The 27,671-nt window shown below is 61.8% G+C and overlaps 1 protein-coding gene across 1 annotated transcript; it reads right to left on the minus strand.

The window, feature by feature from the left end:
- Positions 1-707: 707 nt before the first annotated feature.
- On the minus strand, positions 708-18,763 carry EPPK1 (epiplakin 1). Its single transcript, XM_041123129.1, is given in 21 exon segments — positions 708-2,129; positions 2,282-2,412; positions 2,454-2,741; positions 2,744-2,788; positions 2,791-2,912; positions 2,914-2,972; positions 2,974-3,017; positions 3,020-3,168; positions 3,170-3,383; positions 3,386-3,694; positions 3,860-4,384; positions 4,387-4,426; positions 4,429-4,571; positions 4,574-4,882; positions 4,921-6,439; positions 6,441-6,578; positions 6,633-7,133; positions 7,136-9,049; positions 9,051-9,410; positions 9,513-10,874; positions 10,925-18,763. Coding segments are annotated over 21 exon segments (16,824 nt in total). The 5' UTR covers positions 18,578-18,763; the 3' UTR covers positions 708-1,130.
- Between the last annotated feature and the right edge of the window lie 8,908 nt (positions 18,764-27,671).

Raw genomic sequence — 27,671 nt, forward strand, 5'->3', positions numbered from 1 at the left:
GTAAGGAGTTCCACAACTAATCTATGCTTGTTTACAGCTATCAGCTGTAAAAGCTGTGGCAAAAATTCCATTTTCCAGGACGCTACTGGGTTAATTAAGGCAAATAGCCTAAGGTAATGTGTTTAAGGAGAGTAAGTTTCCTCCTATTAAACAGTAGTGGAATTATTCTACTCTACGGCAGCATGGTTCTGGGGCTACCTCCTATCCAGGAGTGTGGCACGTGGGCTGAGTCATCTCAGGACACAGGATGGCAAAAGGAGCTGAGAAATGCGCAGAGGCCCCAGCTAGAGGGAATGGATGCTCCGCTGCTGGCTCCCCTGACCGTGGATAGATAGACTAGAAATATGGCACGACAATGTACACTATGGGCTCTCAACACCCGCGTGGATCCCACAGCACAGCTCTCTATAGAGGCTCCATGGAGAGCTGGGGAATTGGAGGGAGGGAAAGCAAGCATGTGAGTGAATTGAGTGTACCTATCAGTGAGAGACCAGACCACTCTAAGCTGAGTGTATGTAGTCCAGACACCCCCAGAAAAGCTAGACAGGCTGAGGCATTAAGAGCAAATGCGGGTAATATACCCCAGTGCAGTAAACACCTAACACCAGCCTGACATAGTGCCTACCTGGAAATCTGGTCTCCATGTAAAATTCAGATTTGAAAACCTGCAACTAAAATAATGGCCTGCAAATCTTCTGGAAAAAAAATGTTCTTTATGCATAAGAAAACCAACTTGAAGGAGAATAAAAATACCACTCTAACTACAACTCATATGCCATAAAAGACATACTTCCATTCAAATGTGCAGTAGGAAAATGAGGACAATATATTTCACAAAAAGAAATGGAGATAACCCAGGCTGACTCCAGCGTTCCTGAAAGACTACAGAAGACAAAGGCTTAATAGGCTATACCACAGCGCTCAGGGAAGACATTTAAAAGCGATACCTGATGTGCATAGGTTATTGAAAGGGAAAGAGAACAATAAGGAAAATTTCAGCATGGAATTAGAATTTTAAAAAATAGGATTTAAAAAAAGAAAGAAAAATGCCAGCAGCAAATGAAATATTCACAATAGCTAATATCTTCATCAATGCAATAATAAACAAAAAATTGCAAAAGGTTTTACAATTATTTTCTAAAAATCTTAAGGAAATAAAGACCAGTGTCCGGGTCGGGTACGCAGCGGCGGAGGAGCTGCATGTAGGTGAGGTTCTCGTGGGTGTTGGGGTCGAAGAAGCCCTTGGTGTCGTCGCTGGGGTCGGAGAGGATCTGGTTCATCTCCTGGTCGAAGTAGCCGCGCCGGTAGGCCACCTCCACGGGGAGGCGGTGGCTGTGCACGGGGTCGATGATGCCGCCGGTGGCGATCTGGGCCTCCAGCAGGCGGATGCCGTGCTCCTTGACGATGAGCTCCTTCTTCATGGCCTGGAAGAGAGAGATCTGGTCGCCGGTGTAGGGGTCGGTGTAGCCCGTCACGGCCCTCTCGGCCGACAGGAGCTTCTCGTGCAGCTCGCTGCCCACCAGCCCGGACGAGACGGCCTCGTCCACGGAGAGCTTCTTGTTGCTGAGCGGGTCAACGACGAAGCCGGTGGCAGCCTGCGCCTCCAGCAGCACCAGCGCCGTGCCCTGCCTCAGGATCCCCTTCCACATGGCCTGGTAGATGGTCATCTTCTCCATCTTGGCGGGGTCGGCCTTGCAGGGCACCAGCACGCCGGCGATGCAGCCCGTGCCGTCCAGGTAGCGCTTGACGGAGGCCATTTCCGTCACCTCCTCCACCGTCTTGGAGCCCTGGACGAGGTCGGCCAGCGTGTCCTTGTCGATGATGCCCGAGTCCACCAGGTCCGAGGCGGTCACCTGCCTCCTGAACCCCGTGAATTTCATGCTGCTGCTCCGCTCCACCACCTCCTCGATGAGGAGGGTGAGGCGCCTCGCCAGCTCGTCCAGCGCCAGACTCCCCGCCCGGACCTGCGCCAGCAGCTCCTGCCTCTTTGCCTCGGAGACGTACGTGGAGAAGAGGAGCTCCCACAGGGAGACCTTCCTGCCGTGGAAGCCACCCGCCGAGACCTCGACGGTGCGCGACTTCAGGGACCGCTCCAGCTCCAGCTCCGTCGCTCCAGCTCCCGCTCCTCCCTCCGCTCCCAGCTCCAACTCCCGCTCCTCCCGCTCCGCTCCCGCTCCCGCTCCCAACTCCCCTCTCCCGCTCCAACTCCCGCTTCCGCTCCAACTCCCGCCTGCTCCCGCCGTCCCGCTCCGCTCCGTCCAACTCCCGCTCCTCCGCCAACTCCCGCTTCCGCTCCAACTCCTGCTCCCGCTCCCGCTCCCGCTCCTGCTGGGAGCCCGCGGCCTCGCCATTCTCGGCCAACGGCGGGGCCTCCCGCTGCGTTGGCTTGCGGGCCAAGGCAGCGCCGTGGCCCTGGCCCTCAGCCCCGGTGATGATGGCGGTGAGGAGGGTGAGCATCTCCGAGATGGTGACCGTCCCCGCCTTGTACCTCCGGAGGAGGTCCTGGCGCCGGTGGTCGGGGACGTAGCGGGAGAAGAGGAGCTCCCAGACGGTGACGCTCTGGCCCTGGAAGAGCCCCACGCTGAGGGTGGTGCGGGCAGCGTGCAGGGCTTGCCGGGCGTCCTCGGTCAGCTGGTAGAGCACGGAGCCCTTGTGCATCAGCTGCAGCATGAGCAGCCCCGTGTCCGGGTCGGGTACGCAGCGGCGGAGGAGCTGCATGTAGGTGAGGTTCTCGTGGGTGTGGGGTCGAAGAAGCCCTTGGTGTCGTCGCTGGGGTCGGAGAGGATCTGTTCATCTCCTGGTCGAAGTAGCGGTAGCGCCGGTAGGCCACCTCCACGGGGAGGCGGTGGCTGTGCACGGGGTCGATGATGCCGCCGGTGGCGATCTGGGCCTCCAGCAGGCGGATGCCGTGCCTTGACGATGAGCTCCTTCTTCATGGCCTGGAAGAGAGAGATCTGGTCGCCGGTTGTAGGGGTCGGTGTAGCCCGTCACGGCCCTCTCGGCCGACAGGAGCTTCCGTGCAGCTCGCTGCCCACCAGCCCGGACGAGACGGCCTCGTCCACGGAGAGCTTCTTGTTGCTGAGCGGGTCAACGACGAAGCCGGTGGCAGCCTGCGCCTCCAGCAGCACCAGAGCCGTGCCCTGCCTCAGGATCCCTTCCACATGGCTGGTAGATGGTCATCTTCTCCATCTTGGCGGGGTCGGCCTTGCAGGGCACCAGCACGCCGGCGATGCAGCCCGTGCCGTCCAGGTAGCGCTTGACGGAGGCCATTTCCGTCACCTCCTCCACCGTCTTGGAGCCCTGGACGAGGTCGGCCAGCGTGTCCTTGTCGATGATGCCCGAGTCCACCAGGTCCGAGGCGGTCACCTGCCTCCTGAACCCGTGAATTTCATGCTGCTGCTCCGCTCCACCACCTCCTCGATGAGGAGGGTGAGGCGCCTCGCCAGCTCGTCCAGCGCCAGACTCCCCGCCCGGACCTGCGCCAGCAGCTCCTGCCTCTTTGCCTCGGAGACGTACGTGGAGAAGAGGAGCTCCCACAGGGAGACCTTCCTGCCGTGGAAGCCACCCGCCGAGACCTCGACGGTGCGCGACTTCAGGGACCGCTCCAGCTCCAGCTCCCGCTTCCGCTCCAGCTCCCGCTGCTCCCGCTCCCGCTCCGCTCCCGCTTCCGCTCCAACCGCTCTGCTCCCGCTCCCTCCCGCTCCGCTCGCTCCGCTCCAACTCCCGCTCTGTCCCGCTCCAACTCCCGCTTCCGCTCAACTCCCGCTCCCGCTCCTGCTGGGAGCCCGCGGCCTCGCCATTCTCGGCAACGGCGGGGCCTCCCGCTGCGTCGGCTTGCGGGCCAAGGCAGCGCCGTGGCCCTGGCCCTCAGCCCCGGTGATGATGGCGGTGAGGAGGGTGATCATCTCCGAGATGGTGACCGTCCCCCCCTTGTACCTCCGGAGGAGGTCCTGGCGCCGGTGGTCGGGGACGTAGCGGGAGAAGAGGAGCTCCCAGATGGTGACGCTCTGGCCCTGGAAGAGCCCCACGCTGAGGGTGGTGCGGGCAGCGTGCAGGGCTTGCCGGGCGTCCTCGGTCAGCTGGTAGAGCACGGAGCCCTTGTGCATCAGCTGCAGCATGAGCAGCCCCGTGTCCGGGTCGGGTACGCAGCGGCGGAGGAGCTGCATGTAGGTGAGGTTCTCGTGGGTGTTGGGGTCGAAGAAGCCCTTGGTGTCGTCGCTGGGGTCGGAGAGGATCTGGTTCATCTCCTGGTCGAAGTAGCCGCGCCGGTAGGCCACCTCCACGGGGAGGCGGTGGCTGTGCACGGGGTCGATGATGCCGCCGGTGGCGATCTGGGCCTCCAGCAGGCGGATGCCGTGCTCCTTGACGATGAGCTCCTTCTTCTGGCCTGGAAGAGAGAGATCTGGTCGCCGGTGTAGGGGTCGGTGTGTAGCCCGTCACGGCCCTCTCGGCCGACAGGAGCTTCTCGTGCAGCTCGCTGCCCACCAGCCCGGACGAGACGGCCTCGTCCACGGAGAGCTTCTTGTTGCTGAGCGGGTCAACGACGAAGCCGGTGGCAGCCTGCGCCTCAGCAGCACCAGAGCCGTGCCCTGCCAGGATCCCTTCCACATGGCCTGGTAGATGGTCATCTTCTCCATCTTGGCGGGGTCGGCCTTGCAGGGCACCAGCACGCCGGCGATGCAGCCCGTGCGTCCAGGTAGCGCTTGACGGAGGCCATTCCGTCACCTCCTCCACGTCTTGGAGCCCTGGACGAGGTCGGCCAGCGTGTCCTTGTCGATGATGCCCGAGTCCACCAGGTCCGAGGCGGTCACCTGCCTCCTGAACCCCGTGAATTTCATGCTGCTGCTCTGCTCCACCACCTCCTCGATGAGGGGGTGAGGCGCTCGCCAGCGCGTCCAGTGCCAGACTCCCCGCCCGGACCTGCGCGCAGCAGCTCCTGCCTCTTTGCCTCGGAGACGTACGTGGAGAAGAGGAGCTCCCACAGGGAGACCTTCCTGCCGTGGAAGCCACCCGCCGAGACCTTGACGGTGCGCGACTTCAGGGACCGCTCCAGCTCCAGCTCCCGCTTCCGCTCCAGCTCCCGCTCCTGCTCCCGCTCCCGCTCCCGCTCCCGCTTCCGCTCCAACTCCCGCTCCCGCTCCCGCTCCCGCTCCCGCTCCCGCTTCCGCTCCAACTCCCGCTCCTGCTCCCGCTCCAACTCCCGCTTCCGCTCCAACTCCCGCTCCCGCTCCTGCTGGGAGCCCGCGGCCTCGCCATTCTCAGCCAACGGCGGGGCCTCCCGCTGCGTCGGCTTGCGGGCCAAGGCAGCGCCGTGGCCCTGGCCCTCAGCCCCGGTGATGATGGCGGTGAGGAGGGTGATCATCTCCGAGATGGTGACCGTCCCCCCCTTGTACCTCCGGAGGAGGTCCTGGCGCCGGTGGTCGGGGACGTAGCGGGAGAAGAGGAGCTCCCAGACGGTGACGCTCTGGCCCTGGAAGAGCCCCACGCTGAGGGTGGTGCGGGCAGCGTGCAGGGCTTGCCAGGCGTCCTCGGTCAGCTGGTAGAGCACGGAGCCCTTGTGCATCAGCTGGAGCATGAGCAGCCCCGTGTCCGGGTCGGGTACGCAGCGGCGGAGGAGCTGCATGTAGGTGAGGTTCTCGTGGGTGTTGGGGTCGAAGAAGCCCTTGGTGTCGTCGCTGGGGTCGGAGAGGATCTGGTTCATCTCCTGGTCGAAGTAGCCGCGCCGGTAGGCCACCTCCACGGGGAGGCGGTGGCTGTGCACGGGGTCGATGATGCCGCCGGTGGCGATCTGGGCCTCCAGCAGGCGGATGCCGTGCTCCTTGACGATGAGCTCCTTCTTCATGGCCTGGAAGAGAGAGATCTGGTCGCCGGTGTAGGGGTCGGTGTAGCCCGTCACGGCCCTCTCGGCCGACAGGAGCTTCTCGTGCAGCTCGCTGCCCACCAGCCCGGACGAGACGGCCTCGTCCACGGAGAGCTTCTTGTTGCTGAGCGGGTCAACGACGAAGCCGGTGGCAGCCTGCGCCTCCAGCAGCACCAGAGCCGTGCCCTGCCTCAGGATCCCCTTCCACATGGCCTGGTAGATGGTCTTCTCCATCTTGGCGGGGTCGGCCTTGCAGGGCACCAGCACGCCGGCGATGCAGCCCGTGCCGTCCAGGTAGCGCTTGACGGAGGCCATTTCCGTCACCTCCTCCACCGTCTTGGAGCCCTGGACGAGGTCGGCCAGCGTGTCCTTGTCGATGATGCCCGAGTCCACCAGGTCCGAGGCGGTCACCTGCCTCCTGAACCCCGTGAATTTCATGCTGCTGCTCCGCTCCACCACCTCCTCGATGAGGAGGGTGAGGCGCCTCGCCAGCTCGTCCAGCGCCAGACTCCCCGCCCGGACCTGCGCCAGCAGCTCCTGCCTCTTTGCCTCGGAGACGTACGTGGAGAAGAGGAGCTCCCCACAGGGAGACCTTCCTGCCGTGGAAGCCACCCGCCGAGACCTCGACGGTGCGCGACTTCAGGGACCGCTCCAGCTCCAGCTCCCGCTCCTGCTCCCGCTCCCGCTCCCGCTCCCGCTTCCGCTCCAACTCCCGCTCCTGCTCCCGCTCCAACTCCCGCTTCCGCTCCAACTCCTGCTCCCGCTCCCGCTCCCGCTCCCGCTCCTGCTGGGAGCCCGCGGCCTCGCCATTCGCCAACGGCGGGGCCTCCCGCTGCGTCGGCTTGCGGGCCAAGGCAGCGCCGTGGCCCTGGCCCTCAGCCCCGGTGATGATGGCGGTGAGGAGGGTGATCATCTCCGAGATGGTGACCGTCCCCGCCTTGTACCTCCGGAGGAGGTCCTGGCGCCGGTGGTCGGGGACGTAGCGGGAGAAGAGGAGCTCCCAGACGGTGACGCTCTGGCCCTGGAAGAGCCCCACGCTGAGGGTGGTGCGGGCAGCGTGCAGGGCTTGCCGGGCGTCCTCGGTCAGCTGGTAGAGCATGGAGCCCTTGTGCATCAGCTGCAGCATGAGCAGCCCCGTGTCCGGGTCGGGTACGCAGCGGCGGAGGAGCTGCATGTAGGTGAGGTTCTCGTGGGTGTTGGGGTCGAAGAAGCCCTTGGTGTCGTCGCTGGGGTCGGAGAGGATCTGGTTCATCTCCTGGTCGAAGTAGCCGCGCGCCGGTAGGCCACCTCCACGGGGAGGCGGTGGCTGTGCACGGGGTCGATGATGCCGCCGGTGGCGATCTGGGCCTCCAGCAGGCGGATGCCGTGCTCCTTGACGATGAGCTCCTTCTTCATGGCCTGGAAGAGAGAGATCTGGTCGCCGGTGTAGGGGTCGGTGTAGCCCGTCACGGCCCTCTCGGCCGACAGGAGCTTCTCGTGCAGCTCGCTGCCCACCAGCCCGGACGAGACGGCCTCGTCCACGGAGAGCTTCTTGTTGCTGAGCGGGTCAACGACGAAGCCGGTGGCAGCCTGCGCCTCCAGCAGCACCAGAGCCGTGCCCTGCCTCAGGATCCCCTTCCACATGGCCTGGTAGATGGTCATCTTCTCCATCTTGGCGGGGTCGGCCTTGCAGGGCACCAGCACGCCGGCGATGCAGCCCGTGCCTCCAAGGTAGCGCTTGACGGAGGCCATTTCCGTCACCTCCTCCACCGTCTTGGAGCCCTGGACGAGGTCGGCCAGCGTGTCCTTGTCGATGATGCCCGAGTCCACCAGGTCCGAGGCGGTCACCTGCCTCCTGAACCCCGTGAATTTCATGCTGCTGCTCCGCTCCACCACCTCCTCGATGAGGAGGGTGAGGCGCCTCGCCAGCTCGTCCAGCGCCAGACTCCCCGCCCGGACCTGCGCCAGCAGCTCCTGCCTCTTTGCCTCGGAGACGTACGTGGAGAAGAGGAGCTCCCACAGGGAGACCTTCCTGCCGTGGAAGCCACCGCCGAGACCTCGACGGTGCGCGACTTCAGGGACCGCTCCAGCTCCAGCTCCCGCTTCGCCAGCTCCCGCTCCCGCTCCCCGCTTCCGCTCCAACTCCCGCTCCTGCTCCCGCTCCAACTCCCGCTTCCGCTCCAACTCCTGCTCCCGCTCCCGCTCCCGCTCCCGCTCCTGCTGGGAGCCCGCGGCCTCGCCATTCTCGGCCAACGGCGGGGCCTCCCGCTGCGTCGGCTTGCGGGCCAAGGCAGCGCCGTGGCCCTGGCCCTCAGCCCCGGTGATGATGGCGGTGAGGAGGGTGATCATCTCCGAGATGGTGACCGTCCCCGCCTTGTACCTCCGGAGGAGGTCCTGGCGCCGGTGGTCGGGGACGTAGCGGGAGAAGAGGAGCTCCCAGACGGTGACGCTCTGGCCCTGGAAGAGCCCCACGCTGAGGGTGGTGCGGGCAGCGTGCAGGGCTTGCCGGGCGTCCTCGGTCAGCTGGTAGAGCACGGAGCCCTTGTGCATCAGCTGGAGCATGAGCAGCCCCGTGTCCGGGTCGGGTACGCAGCGGCGGAGGAGCTGCATGTAGGTGAGGTTCTCGTGGGTGTTGGGGTCGAAGAAGCCCTTGGTGTCGTCGCTGGGGTCGGAGAGGATCTGGTTCATCCTGGTCGAAGTAGCCCGCCGGTAGGCCACCTCCACGGGGAGGCGGTGGCTGTGCACGGGGTCGATGATGCCGCCGGTGGCGATCTGGGCCTCCAGCAGGCGGATGCCGTGCTCCTTGACGATGAGCTCCTTCTTCATGGCCTGGAAGAGAGAGATCTGGTCGCCGGTGTAGGGGTCGGTGTAGCCCGTCACGGCCCTCTCGGCCGACAGGAGCTTCTCGTGCAGCTCGCTGCCCACCAGCCCGGACGAGACGGCCTCGTCCACGGAGAGCTTCTTGTTGTGAGCGGGTCAACGACGAAGCCGGTGGGCCTGCGCCTCCAGCAGCACCAGAGCCGTGCCCTGCCTCAGGATCCCCTTCCACATGGCCTGGTAGATGGTCATCTTCTCCATCTTGGCGGGGTCGGCCTTGCAGGGCACCAGCACGCCGGCGATGCAGCCCGTGCCGTCCAGGTAGCGCTTGACGGAGGCCATTTCCGTCACCTCCTCCACCGTCTTGGAGCCCTGGACGAGGTCGGCCAGCGTTGTCCTTGTCGATGATGCCCGAGTCCACCAGGTCCGAGGCGGTCACCTGCCTCCTGAACCCCGTGAATTTCATGCTGCGCCGCTCCACCACCTCCTCGATGAGGAGGGTGAGGCGCCTCGCCAGCTCGTCCAGCGCCAGACTCCCCGCCCGGACCTGCGCCAGCAGCTCCTGCCTCTTTGCCTCGGAGACGTACGTGGAGAAGAGGAGCTCCCACAGGGAGACCTTCCTGCCGTGGAAGCCACCCGCCGAGACCTCGACGGTGCGCGACTTCAGGGACCGCTCCAGCTCCAGCTCCCGCTTCCGCTCCAGCTCCCGCTCCTGCTCCCGCTCCCGCTCCCGCTTCCGCTCCAACTCCCGCTCCTGCTCCCGCTCCCGCTCCCGCTCCCGCTTCCGCTCCAACTCCCGCTCCTGCTCCCGCTCCAACTCCCGCTTCCGCTCCAACTCCTGCTCCCGCTCCCGCTCCCGCTCCCGCTCCTGCTGGGAGCCCGCGGCCTCGCCATTCTCGGCCAACGGCGGGGCCTCCCGCTGCGTCGGCTTGCGGGCCAAGGCAGCGCCGTGGCCCTGGCCCTCAGCCCCGGTGATGATGGCGGTGAGGAGGGTGATCATCTCCGAGATGGTGACCGTCCCCGCCTTGTACCTCCGGAGGAGGTCCTGGCGCCGGTGGTCGGGGACGTAGCGGGAGAAGAGGAGCTCCCAGACGGTGACGCTCTGGCCCTGGAAGAGCCCCACGCTGAGGGTGGTGCGGGCAGCGTGCAGGGCTTGCCGGGCGTCCTCGGTCAGCTGGTAGAGCACGGAGCCCTTGTGCATCAGCTGGAGCATGAGCAGCCCCGTGTCCGGGTCGGGTACGCAGCGGCGGAGGAGCTGCATGTAGGTGAGGTTCTCGTGGGTGTTGGGGTCGAAGAAGCCCTTGGTGTCGTCGCTGGGGTCGGAGAGGATCTGGTTCATCTCCTGGTCGAAGTAGCCGCGCCGGTAGGCCACCTCCACGGGGAGGCGGTGGCTGTGCACGGGGTCGATGATGCCGCCGGTGGCGATCTGGGCCTCCAGCAGGCGGATGCCGTGCTCCTTGACGATGAGCTCCTTCTTCATGGCCTGGAAGAGAGAGATCTGGTCGCCGGTGTAGGGGTCGGTGTAGCCCGTCACGGCCCTCTCGGCCGACAGGAGCTTCTCGTGCAGCTCGCTGCCCACCAGCCCGGACGAGACGGCCTCGTCCACGGAGAGCTTCTTGTTGCTGAGGGGGTCAACGACGAAGCCGGTGGCAGCCTGCGCCTCCAGCAGCACCAGAGCCGTGCCCTGCCTCAGGATCCCCTTCCACATGGCCTGGTAGATGGTCATCTTCTCCATCTTGGCGGGGTCGGCCTTGCAGGGCACCAGCACGCCGGCGATGCAGCCCGTGCCGTCCAGGTAGCGCTTGACGGAGGCCATTTCCGTCACCTCCTCCACCGTCTTGGAGCCCTGGACGAGGTCGGCCAGCGTGTCCTTGTCGATGATGCCCGAGTCCACCAGGTCCGAGGCGGTCACCTGCCTCCTGAACCCCGTGAATTTCATGCTGCTGCTCCGCTCCACCACCTCCTCGATGAGGAGGGTGAGGCGCCTCGCCAGCTCGTCCAGCGCCAGACTCCCCGCCCGGACCTGCGCCAGCAGCTCCTGCCTCTTTGCCTCGGAGACGTACGTGGAGAAGAGGAGCTCCCACAGGGAGACCTTCCTGCCGTGGAAGCCACCCGCCGAGACCTCGACGGTGCGCGACTTCAGGGACCGCTCCAGCTCCAGCTCCCGCTCCCGCTCCCGCTCCCGCTCCCGCTCCCGCTTCCGCTCCAACTCCCGCTCCTGCTCCCGCTCCAACTCCCGCTTCCGCTCCAACTCCTCTCCGCTCCCGCTCCGCTCTGGGAGCCCGCGGCCTCGCCATTCTCGGCCAACGGCGGGGCCTCCCGCTGCGTCGGCTTGCGGGCCAAGGCAGCGCCGTGGCCCTGGCCCTCAGCCCCGGTGATGATGGCGGTGAGGAGGGTGATCATCTCCGAGATGGTGACCGTCCCCGCCTTGTACCTCTGGAGGAGGTCCTGGCGCCGGTGGTCAGGGACGTAGCGGGAGAAGAGGAGCTCCCAGACGGTGACGCTCTGGCCCTGGAAGAGCCCCACGCTGAGGGTGGTGCGGGCAGCGTGCAGGGCTTGCCGGGCGTCCTCGGTCAGCTGGTAGAGCACGGAGCCCTTGTGCATCAGCTGGAGCATGAGCAGCCCCGTGTCCGGGTCGGGTACGCAGCGGCGGAGGAGCTGCATGTAGGTGAGGTTCTCGTGGGTGTTGGGGTCGAAGAAGCCCTTGGTGTCGTCGCTGGGGTCGGAGAGGATCTGGTTCATCTCCTGGTCGAAGTAGCCGCGCCGGTAGGCCACCTCCACGGGGAGGCGGTGGCTGTGCACGGGGTCGATGATGCCGCCGGTGGCGATCTGGGCCTCCAGCAGGCGGATGCCGTGCTCCTTGACGATGAGCTCCTTCTTCATGGCCTGGAAGAGAGACATCTTTTGTCCTGTGTAGGGGTCAGTGTAGCCTGTCACTGCTCTCTCTGCACAAAGAAGTTTTTTTTGTAGCTCGCTGCCCACCAGCCCGGACGAGACGGCCTCGTCCACGGAGAGCTTGCTGTTGCTGAGTGGGTCAATGATGAAGCCGGTGGCAGCCTGCGCCTCCAGCAGCACCAGAGCCGTGCCCTGCCTCAGGATGCCCTTCCACATGGCCTGGTAGATGGTCATCTTCTCCATCTTGGCGGGGTCGGCCTTGGAGGGTACTAGCACGCCGGCAATACTTCCAGTTCCTTCAAGGTATCTTCTCACACTATCGATTTGTGCTATTTCTTGTGCCGTCTCTTTTCCTTCATGGAGTTTTTCCATTGTTTCTTCTGTAATTATCTGTGCACTTACAAGTTCTGATGCTGTTATTTGTTGTCTGATTCCTTGGAACCAGACATCACTTCTGTCCTCTTCTCTTTCTTTAATGATATTTAGTATTGTATCAATGATTCCTTGTAGAATATGATTGGATTTTTCTTTATATTTTTTCACCAGTTCTTTTCTTTTCTCTTCTGTGATATACTCAGTACAGAGAAGTTCCCACAGTGATAATACTTGTCCTTTGTATTTTCCAACAGGCACTTGTACCTTTGTAGATAATAGGGCATTTTTAGTTTGCTCATCAATGTAGAAATAGTCATCTTCTTTTTCCATGACCTGCAGCAGGTACAATCCAGTATCTCTGTCTTTGTAACATCTCTGCAGGAGCTGACTGTAACTGATTTTCTCACGGGTGTTTGGATCTATAAAACCTTTGCTACCATGATCTGGATCAGAAAGCAGAAGAAACATATCATCATCTAAGTAGCCGCGCCGGTAGGCCACCTCCACAGGGAGGCGGTGGCTGTGCATGGGGTCAATGACACCGCCGGTGGCGAGCTGGGCCTCGAGCAGGTGGGTGCCATGCTCCTTGACTGTTATCTTTTGCCTTATGGCCTGGAAGAGGGATATTTTATTTCCTGTATGAGGATCTGTGTATCCCGTCACAGCTTTCTCTGCCAACAGGAGATTCTTGTGCAAGTTGCTCCCCACTAGCCCGGACGTGACGGCTTCATCCACGGAGAGCTTCTTATTTTTTAGTGGGTCAATGAGAAAACCAGTGGCAGCCTGTGCCTCCAGCAGTCCCAGTGCACATTGCTCTGTGAGGAGGCCCTTCTTCAGGGCCTGGTAGATGCTCATCTTCTCTTTCTTCGATGGGAGTAGAACCCCAGCAATGCATCCAGTGCCATCCAAGTACCTTTTGATGGTGTCCCTCTTTGTGAGGCTGGCAAGCGTGAGACTTCCATCCTGCAGCTGATCTAGAGTTTTCTTGTCAATTATCTCAGAGTTAAACAATTCTGATATTGACACATCCCCCCGGAGTCCTTTAACCTTGAGGGCTTCTGCTCTTTGCTCTGTATCCTCAATTATTTTGAAGATGACGGCTATAAGGTCTTCCAGTGTTAGGGTTTTGCATTTGTACTGCATCACTAGTTCTTTCCTTATCTGCTCAGATATGTAATGAGAGCAGAGAATTTCCCAGATGGAAACTGTTTGGTCCTTAAACTTTCCAATTTTCACTTTAAGGGTCTTTGAGCACAAAACCTTTTTTGTAAGTTCATCAATGTAGAAGTACATTCCTCCTTTCTGTACAACTTGTAGCATGTACAACCCAGTCTCTGAATCTTGGACACATCTCTCCAGTAGCTGCATGTAGGTGAGGTTCTCATGGGTGTTGGGGTCAAAGAAGCCCTTGGTGTCATCACTGGGGTCAGACAGGATCTGGTTCATCTCCTGGTCGAAGTAGCCGCGCCGGTAGGCCACCTCCACGGGGATACGGTGGCTGTGTACAGGGTCAATGATGCCACCAGTGGCAATCTGGGCCTCGAGCAGGCGGATGCCGTGGCTCTTCACAATCAGCCCTTGGTTCATAGCTTCAAACAGGGACATTGGGGCTTTTGTGTAGGGCTCGGTGTAGCCTGTTACGGCTCTTTCTGCACAGAGTAGCTTTTCAAAAATCTCCCCTCCAATTAGACCTGCAGTTAATGCTTCCTCCACTGAAAACTTCTTGTTTTTCTCTGGGTCAATGATGTAGCCGGTGGCAGCCTGTGCTTCCAGCAGCACCAGTGCTGTCCCTGGCCTCAGGATGCCCTTCCTCATGGCCTGGTAGATGCTCATCTTCTCATTGCTTGGCTGTATAAGGACACCTGCTATGAAATTGCTGCCCTCCAGGTACCTGCGGACAGAGTCCATTTCAGTGACTTCTTTGACTGTTTTCTTCCCTTGGTTGAGCTCATCGAGGGTTTTTTTGTCTATCAGTTGAGACTGGAAGAGGTCACTGGCGGATACTCTTTTCCTTAGTCCCTTGAATGCAAACTTCTTGCCTTGTGTCTCAGTCTCTTTGATGATTGTGGTGACAATTGTTATGATTTCATGTAGCACTTCAGTATTCTCATCTTTGTACTTTTGCACTAGCTCTCTTCTCTTACTGTCTGAGAGGTATTCAGAGTTGAGAAGGTCCCAGACTGACACTGTCTGTCCTTTGAACCGCCCTATGTTGACACAAACAGTCACAGATTTCAACACCTCCATGGTTTGTTCATCCACACAGAACATCGCATTTTCTGACAGAGGAAGGAGCCAGAGACCTGACTCAGCCTCATGAATGCACCTGTCCTTCAGCTGCTGGTAGGTCACGTTCTCTTTCGTGTTTGGGTCAAAAAAGATTTTGGTCCTGTCATTCAGCTGAGAGAGGGTTTGGATCAGGTCCTCATCGCAGAAGCCATATCTGCATGCAGCCTGGAGTGGAAGGTGATGGTGGTGAATGGGATCAATGACCCCTCCTGTGGCCAGCTGGGCCTCTAGCAAGGGAACAGCATCTCCCAGGGGAATCAGCTCTTTCCTGAGTGCCTGACATAGTGAGATGGAGCTCCCTGTGTAGGGGTCTGTGTAGCCAGTCACTGCCCTCTCAGCTAGAAGGAGTTTCTCGGTGAGCTCTTCGCCAACAACAGCTGCTTTCACAGCATCCGTCACACTGAGTCTCTGGTTTGTTGCTGGGTCAGTTAGGTATCCTGTGGCTGCTTGAGCTTCTAGCAGCCTCAGAGCAGCCCCAGGGAGGAGGAGATTGTTTTTCATGGCATCGTAAAAGCTCATCTTCTTTTTGGATGCTTCTATGAATACGCCGGCGATGCTGCCTGTGCCCTGCAAGTACCTCTTCACACTCTCCATTGCAGCCACTTCCTTGGGAGTTCTTATGCCCTCAGCCAGTTCTTCAAACGTCTTCTCAGTAATGATGCCAGCATCCAGCAGCCAGACTGCAGGGACACTGCCCCGCAAGCCGTCCAAGGTGATCTCGGTGCGGGCTTTCATTTCCATCTCCCCAACCAGTCTGAGCACAAGAGCAACCAGCTGCTGCAGCGACATTTCCTCAGACCGGAACCTCTCCATGAAGTCACTCCTCTGCTCCCCAGTGAAATACCCAGAGTGGATCAGCTCCCAGAGGGAGACCCCTTTTTCCTTCACCACAGTTTCCTTGAAAACCTGTTGGATTTGTTTGTCGGTGTAGGCAGGAGCCGCTGTCTGTCGCAGAGGCAGCAAGTGGAAGCCAGAGATCTCGTCCTTCTGGCAGCGCTTGATTAACTCAGCATAGGTCACGGTCTCTTTGCTGTCTGGGATGCAGAAGGCTCTGTTGTTGTCATTGGGCTTAGAAAGGGCCTTGCTTGTATCCTCATCCAGGCACCCTCGCTTCTGGGCAGATTCTATGGGGATATAGTGGCCACATGTTGGATCAATAATGCCTCCTGTAGCCATCTGCACCTCCATCAACTGCATGGCCTGTTTGTCCGCAACCAGGCCCTTCTTCATGGCCTGGAACAGGGGTATCTTCTTGCCTGTGAAAGGATCTTTATAGCCTGTTACAGCCCCTTCTGCATGTTGCAGTTTCTCATGGACTTCTGGCCCAATGACTCCCTCCTTGATGGCATCATCCACACAGAGTTTCTGGTTGTTCACTGGGTCAATGATGAAGCCTGTGGCAGCCTGGGCCTCTAGCAGTGGGAGGGCTACTCCTGGTACCACAATGTTTTGCTTCATGGCCTTGTAAATGCTTATCCTCTGGTTTGATGGCTGGAGTACAATCCCCCCAATGCTGCCAGAGCCATAGAGGTACCTTCTGACAGAGTCCATGTGCAAGACTTCCTCTGGTGTGACGGATCCCTCCAATAGCTTCTCAAACAGGGCCTTGTCAATGACACCTGTTTCCATCAGGTGGTAAGCGCTGACGCTGCCTCTCATGGCTGGGAACTTGATGGGGGCCCATTTTTTCATTTCCTCCTCTAACATGATTCGAATTTGCTCCAGGGTGAGCTTCCTCAGCTGGTAGTGGTTGAATATCTCTCGGCGCCTTCCCTCGCTGAAGTACTCGGAGTTCAGCAGGTCCCACATGGAGACCTTCTCCCCCCGTAACCGCCCAAACCTGACCAGCAGCCAGGAGCTCCTGAACACCCGTCTGGTGGTATCATCAATGAACTGGCGCTTCCTGCTGTTCAGAGGAAGGAGGCAGAGCCCGGTGGATGGCTCTGTAATGCACTTCTCCTTGAGCTGCAGGTAGGTGAGGTTCTCATGTGTGTTGGGGTCAAAGAAGCCCTTAGTGTCATCGCTGGGATCAGAAAGGATTAAGTTCATCTTCTTGTCGAAGTAGCCACGCTTATAGGCCACCTCCACGGGGATGCGGTGGCTGTTGACAGGGTCGATGATGCCACCAGTGGCGATCTGGGCCTCGAGCAGGCGGATAGCGTGCTCCTTCACAATGAACTCTTTATTCATGGCCTGGAAGAGGGAGATCTTGTTCCCTGAATAAGGATCTCTGTAGCCGGTGACCGATTTCTCTGCAGTCAGTAGCTTGTCGTAAACATCTGGGCCAATGACATTCGCTCTTAAAGCCTCATCCACAGAATACCTTTTGTTGGCAGCTGGGTCAATGATAAATCCAGTGGCAGCCTGTGCCTCCAGGAGGATCAGCGATGTTCCTGGCATTAGAAGTCCTTTCCGCTTTGCCTGGTAGATGCTGATCTTCTCCTGGGAGTCGGGAAGCAGCAGCCCACCAATGCTACCTGTCCCTTGTAGGTACTTCTTGACAGTGTCCATGCTGACAACTTCTTTGGCTGATGTTGCTCCCTCCTTCAGTTTCTTAAACAAATCTTTGCTGATAATTTCAGAGCTCAGGAGTTGGTCAGCTGTCACCTGGTCCCTCAGTCCTTTGAAGGTGACATTAGCAGTGGAAGCCACGTCCTCAATGGTGGCGCTGACTGCCTTACCCAATTCTTGTATAGAGAGCGTTCCTGCAAGGTACTGCTGAGTGAGAGCAGCTCTTTGCTCACTCTGGATGTAGTCTGAGAAGAGGAGTTTCCAGAGAGACACTGACTTTCCCTTGAATTTACTTAAAGCAATGGGTACTTGTGTGTTTTCCAGAGCTGTTTGGGTCCTATGGTCGAAGAAGAGGGGGGTTCCCTCAGATCCTTCTCTGCTGTCTCCACCAAGTGGCAGCAGAAGGAGCCCTGTGTTGGGATCAGTGACACAGCGCCTGAGCAGGTCTGCATAGGTCAGCTTCTCCTTGGAGCTGGGGTCGAAGAATCCTTTCATGTCATCAGTAGGACTGGAGAGGAGCTGTCTTGTGGCCTCGTCCAGGTACCCCCACTTGCAAGCTGTCTCTGTGGGGACACGGAGGTGCCTGCCTGGAGCAATTATACCCCCTGTGGCCATCTGAGCCTCCAGAAGGCAAATGCCATGATCCCTGGGGATGAATCCCTTCCTGATGGCTTGGAATAGAGAGAGCATTTCTCCAGTGGAGGGGTCCCTGTACCCCGTGATGGTCCTCTCAGCTGAAGACAATTTCTCATGAAGCTCTGGGCCAATAAGACCGACCCTGACAGCCTCATCAACTGAGTAGGTTTTGTTCTTTACGGGGTCTGTCAGGCTGCCGGTGGAGGCCTGGACTTGCAGGAGCATCAGAGCAGCACCAGGCAGGAGGAGATGCTCTCTCAGGGCCTGGTAAAGGCTTTTCCGCTCACTGGAAGGCAGGACAACACCAGCCACGCTCCTTGTCCCATGGAGGAACTGCTGAACGGAGTCATTCTCTGCTACCTCCTGGGCAGAAACTCTTCCCTCCTCAAGACCTCTGAACATGTCAGGGCTGATGATGCCAGAGTCCAGCAGATCCCTGCTGGTCACCCTCCCTCCCAGCCCTGGGAACGTTATTTGCAGGGGTAAGAGGAGGAAGCCTGAGGCCGGATCAACAACACACCTCTTTATAAGCTCCATATAAGTGGCCCTCTCCATAGTACTGGGGTTGAGGAACCCTTTGCTGTCCTCATTGCTGGGGTCAGAAAGGAACTGGCTCATTTCTTCATCTAAATATCCCCTCTCACAGGCAACATCTGCTGGGATCCAGCAGCCAGTGGCTGGGTCAATGATGCCTCCAGCTGCAATCTGGGCCTCTAGCAGCCGGGTACCTTGCTCCCTCCCGATCAGGTCCTTCTGGATCGCCTGGTAGAGGGAGATTTTCTCTTCCGTGTAGGGGTCCACGAAGCCAGTAGCAGCTTTCTCTGCAGAGAGTAGCCTCTCCTTCAGCTCCAGCCCCACCAGCCCCAGCTCCACAGCTTCTGCTACAGAGACATGCCTGTTCTTCACTGGGTCAGTGATGAAGCCCATGGCTGCCTGGGCCTCTAGAAGACAGAATGCTGAATCCAAACTCAGGAGGTGCTCTCTGGTGGCATCATAAAAGCTCATTATCTTCTTTGAAGCCTCTACATACACTCCAGCAATGCTGCCAACTGCCTGCGAGGGCTCACTAGAAGCATCCATCATCACCACATCCCTGTCAGCTGCCTTTTTCTGTTTGCAAGGCAATATGTCCTGGCTCAAGTGGTTTGCTCCTGGCATGTCTTCCTGGTGAGAGTTGGGGGCAGCATGACCATTCACTGCTGGCTTGCTCTCCATCCTCCCGCTGCACGCCTTTCACAGCTGTCAAGACTCTTTGAAGAGAGGGGAGAGAATGGGAAAGCTCAGTGAGAAACCAACTTTTCTATGGTTTGCATGCTAAATAATACTGGGAAAAAAAAGAAAAAGAAATACTTCACAGGCAGGAGGAAGTAACAGCCAAAGGCCGAGCATATTCAGGGCACTGTGCTTGCCCCTGAACATGACATGCTGAGCCAGATCTGCCAGAGGCAAGCACCCTCTGCTTCCTGAGCTAGACTTGCTGGGTGCACTGGGACATCTCAGTGTGACAGAGAGACTGGAGCAGAAGCACTGGTGGGACCCATGGAGCACTTAGCTGAGGCAGGCCTGGCTCCTGTGAGGAGTTAAAGCCCCCACGAGCCATCACATGCATTTGGCCACCAGTTTGTGCAGGGCTCATCTCTGCACAAAAGCCTTGTAGAGTGCTTCAAGGGCCTGGGGCAAAGCAGCAACCCCCAGGGAGTACCAGCACTTGCTCGGGCTGCTGCTGACACCAGCACAGGGATGAGCAAGCCCTGAGCCAGCACAGAAAGGCTGCTCCCCTCTGCCAGGGACAGGGGCTCAGCCTGGTCCCCTGGCACACTCCCCACAGCAGCACCAGTCAGCAGGGGCTGGAGCCACCGGGCACCCAGAAGAATCCCTGGAGGCTCTTTGCCTGGTGGACACCGCTGCACTGAGACAGGGTATCTGCCCTCCTTGCCTTGCTCAGAAAGCGTGGGGCCAGACGAAGGAGAAGCGGGTGGGTGCAGCAGGCCACACTATTTGCACACAGACCTGCATCCCTGCACTCATGTTTGAACAGCTCCTGGGCACACTAGGATCAACCACAATGCAGCCATTATACAGTCAAATTATGGTGCCAGAGGGGAATACGAGGCTGTCGCACGCTGGGCTGTGCACACCAGAAGGCTGGAGGGCACTTGTGGCTGAGTACAGGCTGTGCAGAGGTCTGGGAGCTGTCATCAGCCGCAGCCTGTGGGCTATGGCTGTGGCACGCGATACTGCAGAGGAGCTTCACTGCCTGCAGCCTTGCACGGTGGGGTGTCCGTGCCCAACACCCTTCAGTCCTTGGGCTGGAAGCTGGTCCTGCAGCAGGAGGCTGCAGGGTTGGAACAGGTTTGAGGAGCGTGGGGGCTGGCCCTGCTATGCTGGGGCAGCAGAGATGGCTCTTTATTCCCTCGTGAGCCCCATCCCCTAATGGACAGCCCCTGGCACCAGTGCAGAGTGGGGTGTGCCAGGGCTGGACCGGCCCTGTGGAGGCAGGTGAAGCCACGGGACCGAGCACAAAGTGCTGCGGCAGGCCGAGGAGACTACTTGCCTGAGCTTCTGCAGCGGAGCTGGGTCGTGGTCCTGTCCGCTGGCATCTCTGGACCCAGCCACAAGGACACAGCCAGAGCAGGGCTACTCCATGGTATGCACCGCTGTACATGGAAAGGCGCTGGCAGAGCAGTCCCATGGAGAGCCGGTGCCACACTGACCCTCCCGTGACGGTCGCACTGAGTGGGGATGGTGCAGACCAGCCCTGTCTCGCTGCTTGGGGCTCACAGACCCACGTCCTTCCCTGCGCCGCCACCGTAAATGCACCACGGAGCAAAGAGCAGCATGCCGGTGCCGGCGGGTGCTGTGCCGGGGACCTGCTCGCCATGGGACCAGCCTCTCCACAAAGCTGGGGCTTTGTGCACCCAGCTCTCTCCCCCTGTGCCCACTCCAGCTCGTCCTGTGCCCCCCAGGCCAGTCCAGCACCTTTTCCTTGCCAAGGGCTCCTCTGTCCCAGCCACGCTCTAGGCTTGCTGCCCATCCCAGGGGAAAGGTCCCAACAGGCGGTGGCTCCGTTCGCCCCGTGATGTCAGTGCGAGCGTGGCCGTGCGGGCTTGGATCTGCCCAGGCAATGCTGTTTGTGTTTGCAGGTTCAGGATTGCACCTGGCTCTGGTGCCAAGAGGTGGGGACGGTGGGCGGGACGGCCATGGGGCTCTGGGAAGGGCTGTCCTGAGCCACACTGGGTGAGGGGAGGAGAGCAGGGCTGGGACTCGGGGAGGGGGGGGTGTATCTCTGCCTGGTAGGGGAGCTGCTGTGGGGGAACGCAAGGGGCCCATCTTGCTGGCTGAGAGCAGGGGGAATCGCTCTGTCCTGTGCTGGGGGCTGGGGGCTGGGGGCAGGGGGGGTCCCCTGCCCTGGGCAGCCCTGTGCCTGGCACCACGCACATGCAAAACATATGCCGGGGCTGGCAGCACCTCACCACCAGCTCTACCCACCCCGGTCCTGGGGCCATGCTGCCTTGCAGGGCTGGGAAAGCTACTCCCGGCCCCGCAGCCCTTTCCTGGCAGAGTTAGATGGGTTAGGTGCTGGGTTAGATGGCACGGGCTGTGCTGCGCTTGGGAGAAGCTGGGCTCAGCCCAGCCATGCCATGGGCACAGGGGTGGGCAGTGTCGGTGTGGCTGCGGTATCCGGAGAGCCCCGGGCAGATCCCCACACGTCTCAGACCTAAGCCGGTCACTGGCACCGGAGTGCAGAGGGCATTTGGGCACTGCCACCGGTAACACTGCGGCAGCTTGAACGCCCGATTCCCATCGGGGCTGGGGACCAGGGGTAGGACCCCCCCCCCCCAGGGCTGAGGTGGAGCCCCCTGCCCTTCACGGGCAGGGGAGGAGGCAGCGGGCGTGCGGGCAGAGAAAGGACTCTTCTCCCTTTAGTCAGAAGGCGTCAGCCCCATGGAAACTTTTAGTAACCGACTCTGCCTGCAAAGCCAGGGAGATTCCTGGCAGGGGTTCAGGCGTTGGCACCTGCAGCCCTCCCCGGGGCCACGGTCTCTCCCCGACGCGGGCAGCTCTCCCTGGCAGCGGCAATCGCTGCTCCGCGCCTTTCACTTCTGGCTGTGTCAGGAAACGTGCTGGCGTAAGCCGCGGCTCCGGACGGCGCTGCACGCACAGCCCCTTCGCACCCACCGGTGCCGTGACCCCGCGTGAGTCACGGCGGGAGGGTCTTCCTCGTAGACCCAGCGCATGGGAGACCATTGCAGCTACGGCTGCCCCACATCCCATGGGATGACCCTGCACGTCTGCACCCGCAGGGTGCACCAACAGGCCGGCGCCAGCTGGGGAGGGAGAGGCTGCTGGGGGCTGTGGGGAGGGACTGGGAGAAGGGACAGGTTTTACTGGCAGAGTGGGGGACCTGGTTTCAGGGAGAGGGTGGCGGAGGAGGTGTCTGCCGGGGAAAGGGAAGCAGAGCGTTTGGGAGGGGCTGGGGCTGCGGGTGGGAGCCTGGGGGGGCCGGGTGAAGTCTGTGGGGTGGTCTCTGGTGGGACAGGCTGAAGCTGGGGGTGTTTCAGGAGGAGGGAGAGCAGTGGAGAAGTTGGCTTGGGCTGTGACGGAAGGGTGATAGGGACAGGGAGGGTAGCTGGGGTACTTTGGGGGGCCCTGCTCTGAGAGGGGCTGGGGGGGCAGCCCAGCACGCCTTCCCGGGCAGTGCTGCCTGCCCGGCTGCCACGGAGCAGGGGATGCAGTGCCTGGGTCCCACTGATGGCCCGTGGTGGATGGGGTCCTGCCGGCTGACCTGCCCCGTTAAGTGCCTGGCGCAGGGCTGCTCCTCCGCTGCAGCTGTGGGAGGTGGTCGCACCCTGCCTGTGGGGGGAAATCCCACGGCGCCGTGTACCCACCTCACTGGGTATGGTGGACTACGGAATGGCACTATGGAATGGTGCTTCCAGCCCCCTGCCCCCTCCTCATCCCACTCCCGGGGCATGCCGGGGTCAGGGACCACCATTCTCCCGTTGTGCTCGGCCACGAGGGCCGGCAGTGCCCAGCACGCCACGGCACCGTACGGCTCTTACCCTACGCCCACTGTCCCACCCTGGCACCTGGCCGCAGCCCAGCCAGACCGGCGGGCGCTGGCAATGCCGCATTCCTCGCATACCCAGAACCTGCGCAAGCGCTTCTGTCCGCCGTGACCACCCCCCCCCCCCCCCGGCACAGCCCCACGAGACCCAGCCAGGCTCCTCTCCATCCGACCTCTCCTACCTGCCCACGATGGTCACAGGACGGGGTCGCCCGGCAGGTGCCCGCAGTCCCGCTGCTTCCTGCCTGGGACCAGAGCACGTTTAAAACCTTGCCCTTCCCCGCCCCTGGGGATGACACACCGGCCCAGCCCTGCCAGAAACATGCGGGCCAGCCCTCCCCACCCGCTCCCTCTGGCTGCCCGGGGTCCCCCCTCTTGCAGGGGGTCCGGCTGCACTCTGGCCCTGCCGCCCCATCGCTGCCCTCCCTGCACCGTGCCCCTGCAGGAGAGGGGTTCGCCAGTCCCGACGTGGCTGCAGCGCGGGCAGGTGGCCCTGTCCCCGCAGGCAGCCGTTTGCTTGGGCAGTGCCCTCTGCAAAGGAGAGACCTCCACAGGGCCAGTGTGCCTGCGCTGCTCACGTCCCCAGCAGCCTCTCACCCTTCTCCCCATTGCCCTATAACCACCCCCTATGTCAGCAGCTTTAGCAATGCCCCTGCACCTTGTCCTGGTGGTGGCTCCCACGGCAGCCCCTGCAGCCCTTGCCACCCATGCCTGCTGCATGTCCGTTTCCCATCAAATCGGCTGCGCTGCTGTGTCTATTTGGCCGCACCCCAGGCTGCAGCTGCAGGGCTGACAGACCCCAGGCTTCCACCTGCAGGCCTGACCACAGCACCACGGCAGCTGGGGTGGAGAGGGGGGACCCTTCCCCACTCCCCACAACCTTGCCCACATCCCTGGATGTGCACGTGGAGCCTGAATTGCCCAAAACGTGCCTAAGCCACCCGAGTCACCCAAACACCCCTGCCCTGCCTCCATCACCAGCCCCACACCCAGTTCCCCGCTCCACCCTGAGCACCCCCTCTCCTCTCCCTGGTGCCATGGGTGCTCGGTGAGCCCCAGAAGAGCAGCGGGCACCGTGCACGGGGAAGGGGACCGCCTTTGGGGCCACCAGGCGCTGCGGTGGTCGTGCCGCAGCCCCCTCCCGGTGCCAGCCCTGCAGGGCAATGTGCTGAGGCAGGGATGCGCACCACTTTTGGGCAAGATGTTTACGGTGCGTGGGAGTGTGTTGTCTGGAGAGCTGCCGGTATCCAGGCACAGGGCTGGCTGGGCAAGCCTGCAGCATGGCACGGTGCGGTCCAGCGAGCACACAGCCCTGCTGCCTGCTGTGGGTGCCGCTAACCCCGGCGGTGGTGGTGCACCCCATGTGGAGAGGCATTCCCCCAGAAACGGCGTGGCGGAACACCCAGGCAGGAGCCCCTTCTGTGCCCGCCGCTTGGGCATCGCTAAGCCTGGGAGGACAGAGGGTCCCTCGGGATGCTGTCGCCCCACGGCAGCCACAGCTGGGGGGCCGAGAGAGGGGCTGGCCCGGACGATGCCCCAGACCCATGGGGTGATGTCTGAACAGGGGCAGCATCAGCAGGGCTGGTGAGAGGGGCAGGGGCTGCGACCGCCCCGGCAGGGCTGGCAGCTGCCACCGTAGCTGTACCTGTTCCTGTGGCACATGGAGAGGAGGTTGTGGCCCAGAAACCAGCATGATGGCTGCACAGGCATTGTCAATGGTTGTCACAGAGGTGTCGCTCCTGGCAGGTGCTGAGGAGCCTTAATCCAAAGGCAAACAGGGATGAGTGTTCGCCACCGCCGCAGAGGGCTCGGCACCGGCATGCTGGAGCGGTGCCATCGCCGCAGAGCTTCCCGCTGGCGAGGCTGTGGAGGCGCTGACCTGCTCACCCTCCGGCGGGGTCTGGGCCAGCAGTCCCCCCCTGCAGCCTCCCCGGGGACCCTGCCAGCCCACACTGGGACCAAGGATGGCCCTGGGGCTGCAGCGGGGCCAGGCATGGGCACGGCCGGCCAGTGACCAGAGAGCCTGGCACATGTGGCCAACGGGGCATCGTCTCCCTGACTTGCAGCAGGGATAGGCAGGAGGGGGACGTCAGGCCCCCCCCGCTCCAGGCAATGTGGCTGCTCACGCAGGAAAACAGTGCACTGCGCTGGGCCATACTAGGCTGTGCTGAGTTGTTCTGTGCTACGCCTTCCGACGCTGTTTTGCTTTTGGTTTCTTGGGCACAACGCCCAAAGGCAGAGGAAAGGGTCTGGTTACAGTAATTAGCAGTAATGTGTGGTTGCAATTCCTGGGTATGCGCTCGAACTAACCGTATGCGGCTTAACCAAAGCATCTCAGCTACGTACAAAGACAAGGAGCAGACCGGCCTGGGCACGTCTCCCTTGCCCGTGGGCGGCCACGGCTCGGGCTGGAGGTGGCTGCTGGCTCCCGGGAGCCTCGGTGACACCCCTGCTGCACCGGCTGCCGAGCCAACGGGGCCATGCAGCCATTTGCTGCGGGGAAAGGGGAAAGCCCAGAGGCGCAGGCATTGGGACACGGTTTCTCAGTGTTGCAGGAGTCGTCTCGCAGTGGGAAACCCCACGTGGGTGGGTCGGTGAGGATGGCCCACTGAGCCAGGCGTCACAGGGTGCACTGCCAGAGCCAGCCGTGCCCGGCCGCTGGCGGAGGCTGCGGGAAGGGCACTGCACCCGACTGGCCGCGGCGGGGGCTTGGGTTGAGGCAGCAGAGCTCTGCCATGGGTCCCAGACAGGGGGGCTCGCTGCCGCCACTGCGTGCTGCCGTCATGGGGCCCAGCAGCTGCCGCTCTCCCCGCTGCAAACCGCGCCGCCGCTGGCCAGGCTCCCTTCCAACGCCTCCAGCGCAGACCCCGGCGTGGGGCAGCCCACTGCGCTCGCCCACGCTGCCTGGCATCACCAGGCTGCACGTCCTCCCTGCTGTGCCGTGTCCATCTGTCCCGTGTCCATCTGTCCCAGCCATCAGCAGTCCGGGCCCAGGGATGCCCTGAGGTCCATCCCCCTGCCCCAGCCAGCCCGGCTGTGCCCTGGGCCAGCCCCACGGCTCCAAGGGCTCTGGGGGGGCCCCGAGCACCGCTGGTGGCACTGGCGGGATACGGGACGGCTTGGACGCGATTCGGCGTGCTCCTCGTCCCTCCAGGCGTGCGCCAAGGAAGGGGCGAGGCGGTGCGGGAGCGCAGCCCATCGCTGGCTGGGACGAACCGTGCTGGGGCTCAGGCCAGACGCTGAGCTCAGCGCCAGGAGATGCCCGCTGGGGTTTTGCTGCCCGATACCTGCGCCAACATACACAAACGCTCTTGCACAGGTGAATGCAGGTGCTCACACACAGGCACAGCTGTGCACACACATTTGCCGTGCGAGTGGCTCTGCACGCTCACGTATGTGTGCTTGTACGTATGCTGGCCCCAGCCCAAGAGCAGAGCAGGCATGCCAACACTGACCTGCGCGACACCAAAGCCTCCGGCCCCACCAGCCTCCATCACCACCATGCCGTTGCCTCCAGCCCCGCAGGCATCCCGACCCCATGCTTGGATGGTGGCTTTGCACAGGGCAGGATGGGGGGGCCTGGAGAGCTCTGGGCTGTGGGGTCTCACCCCTTGCCCAGCAGCACCATACCCTGGGCACTGAGCAAAGGCTTCACGTGGGATGTGGGTGCAAACCGCAGGCAGGAGAGCCCCGTGCCTGCAGGTGGGAGCCAGAGCAGCCTGGGGACACCTCTGTGCTGGGAGCAGGAAAGCCAGGAGCAGAGCTGCGGGAGCTGGGGCTCCGCACCCCAGGGCTGCAGGAGCTGCCGTGGCATGGGCTGGGGGTCACTCAGCAGGCTGGGACCCTCGGGGTTCACACCCCACTCTGCCCCCAGAGAGGGGACGGGAGATATCTTGGGAGGGGGACACACATCTGAGAGCGCTCCCCTCTGCCAGCCCCCAGGCATGGCCATTCACCCCCCCCCCCAAGCCTGGCTGGGCTCTGTCAGGTGGGATGAAGCAACTGCTGCCAGTGCATGGCTCCAGTCTGGGACTGGGGCACGCAGGGTCGGCCCGTCAGGTGGAGCACCCAGGGTTCCCACAGCTGGGGCAAGCACCGGGGCGGTTGGGCAACAGGGTGGCACCTGCCTCCCGCTCCCTGCAGCGGGGGCCAGCTGGCTCCGTGGGGTGCCCGCCGGTGGGAGGGCTGCTCCGCCACGTCACCGGAGCCCCACGCGACCCGGCTCCACCGGATGGCATGGCTGTGGTGGCTTGGGTCCAAGCGCCCAGCCGTGATGGTGCCCATCTGGGGCCGAGCCTCCAGCCCTGCTCTCCCGCTGCCGCCTGCTTGCTCATGGCCCTGGGAGCCGCTCGTGCAGCAAAGCAATGTGCTTGCAGCCATGTGGTGCTCCTCTCCCAGTCCTGGCACAGGCTGTGAGACGTGGACGCTCTCCCAGGGCATCCCCTCTCTGCACCACATCAGCCTGAGGATGGTGCAGTCTCACCTGGACCCTGTGTCTCCATTCACGTGCTCTGGGTCTGTGTGTCTCTCCATCGTGTCACCCCCCCATCCCCGGCTCCAGCCCTGGGGAGGCTGCATTGCCAGGCTGTGCAAGCATTTTGCAAAAAGTTTGCGTGTGCACGCTGGCCACCCCGCGCCTGTTGTCTTTGCTTCCCGGATCGGAGTCATTGCCAGGGGCTTTGGATGCAGCTGACACAGGCTGGTGGTGCCGGGCGTGTTGCTCCAGCTGGGAGTGGTGGATGAGATTTCCATAGGCAGAGGAATGCGCAACGCAACTCGTCTTGGTCCCAGCCTGCGCCGGCAGCACTGTGCGGACCATCCCGGGACGTGTTGGCGGATGCTCTGCTCCGTTGAGAGCGGTGGGGCTCGGCCCTGCTCTCCGGGGGCTGCTGGCAGTGCCAGCAGCAAAGGACCCCATCCCGCACGCAGAGCAGTTGCAGGGCTCCTCCGTGCGTGGACAGGGGACATGCCCCGCCACAGGCTCTCTGATGCGTTTCCAGACCTGGCCGCCTTTGGCTGCTCTCCGATGCAGAAGTGTTTGTTCAGAAAAAAAATGAGTGTGGAGACAGTTTTAGGGGACAACAGTGCAGAAATGGGGCTGAAATCTATGATGGCATGGCCGGCCAGCCAACAGGACCGAGATAAGGGAGGAGGCAGCTAGGCAAAGCCCCAGCCCTGCTGGGGAGGGGTATGTGGGACCCCCGGTATGTGGGGGTCTTGGACTTCCCTAAGGCAGGGAGG

Source organism: Aquila chrysaetos, chromosome 4, assembly GCF_900496995.4.
Source record: "Aquila chrysaetos chrysaetos chromosome 4, bAquChr1.4, whole genome shotgun sequence".
Classification (NCBI taxonomy): Eukaryota; Metazoa; Chordata; class Aves; order Accipitriformes; family Accipitridae; genus Aquila; species Aquila chrysaetos.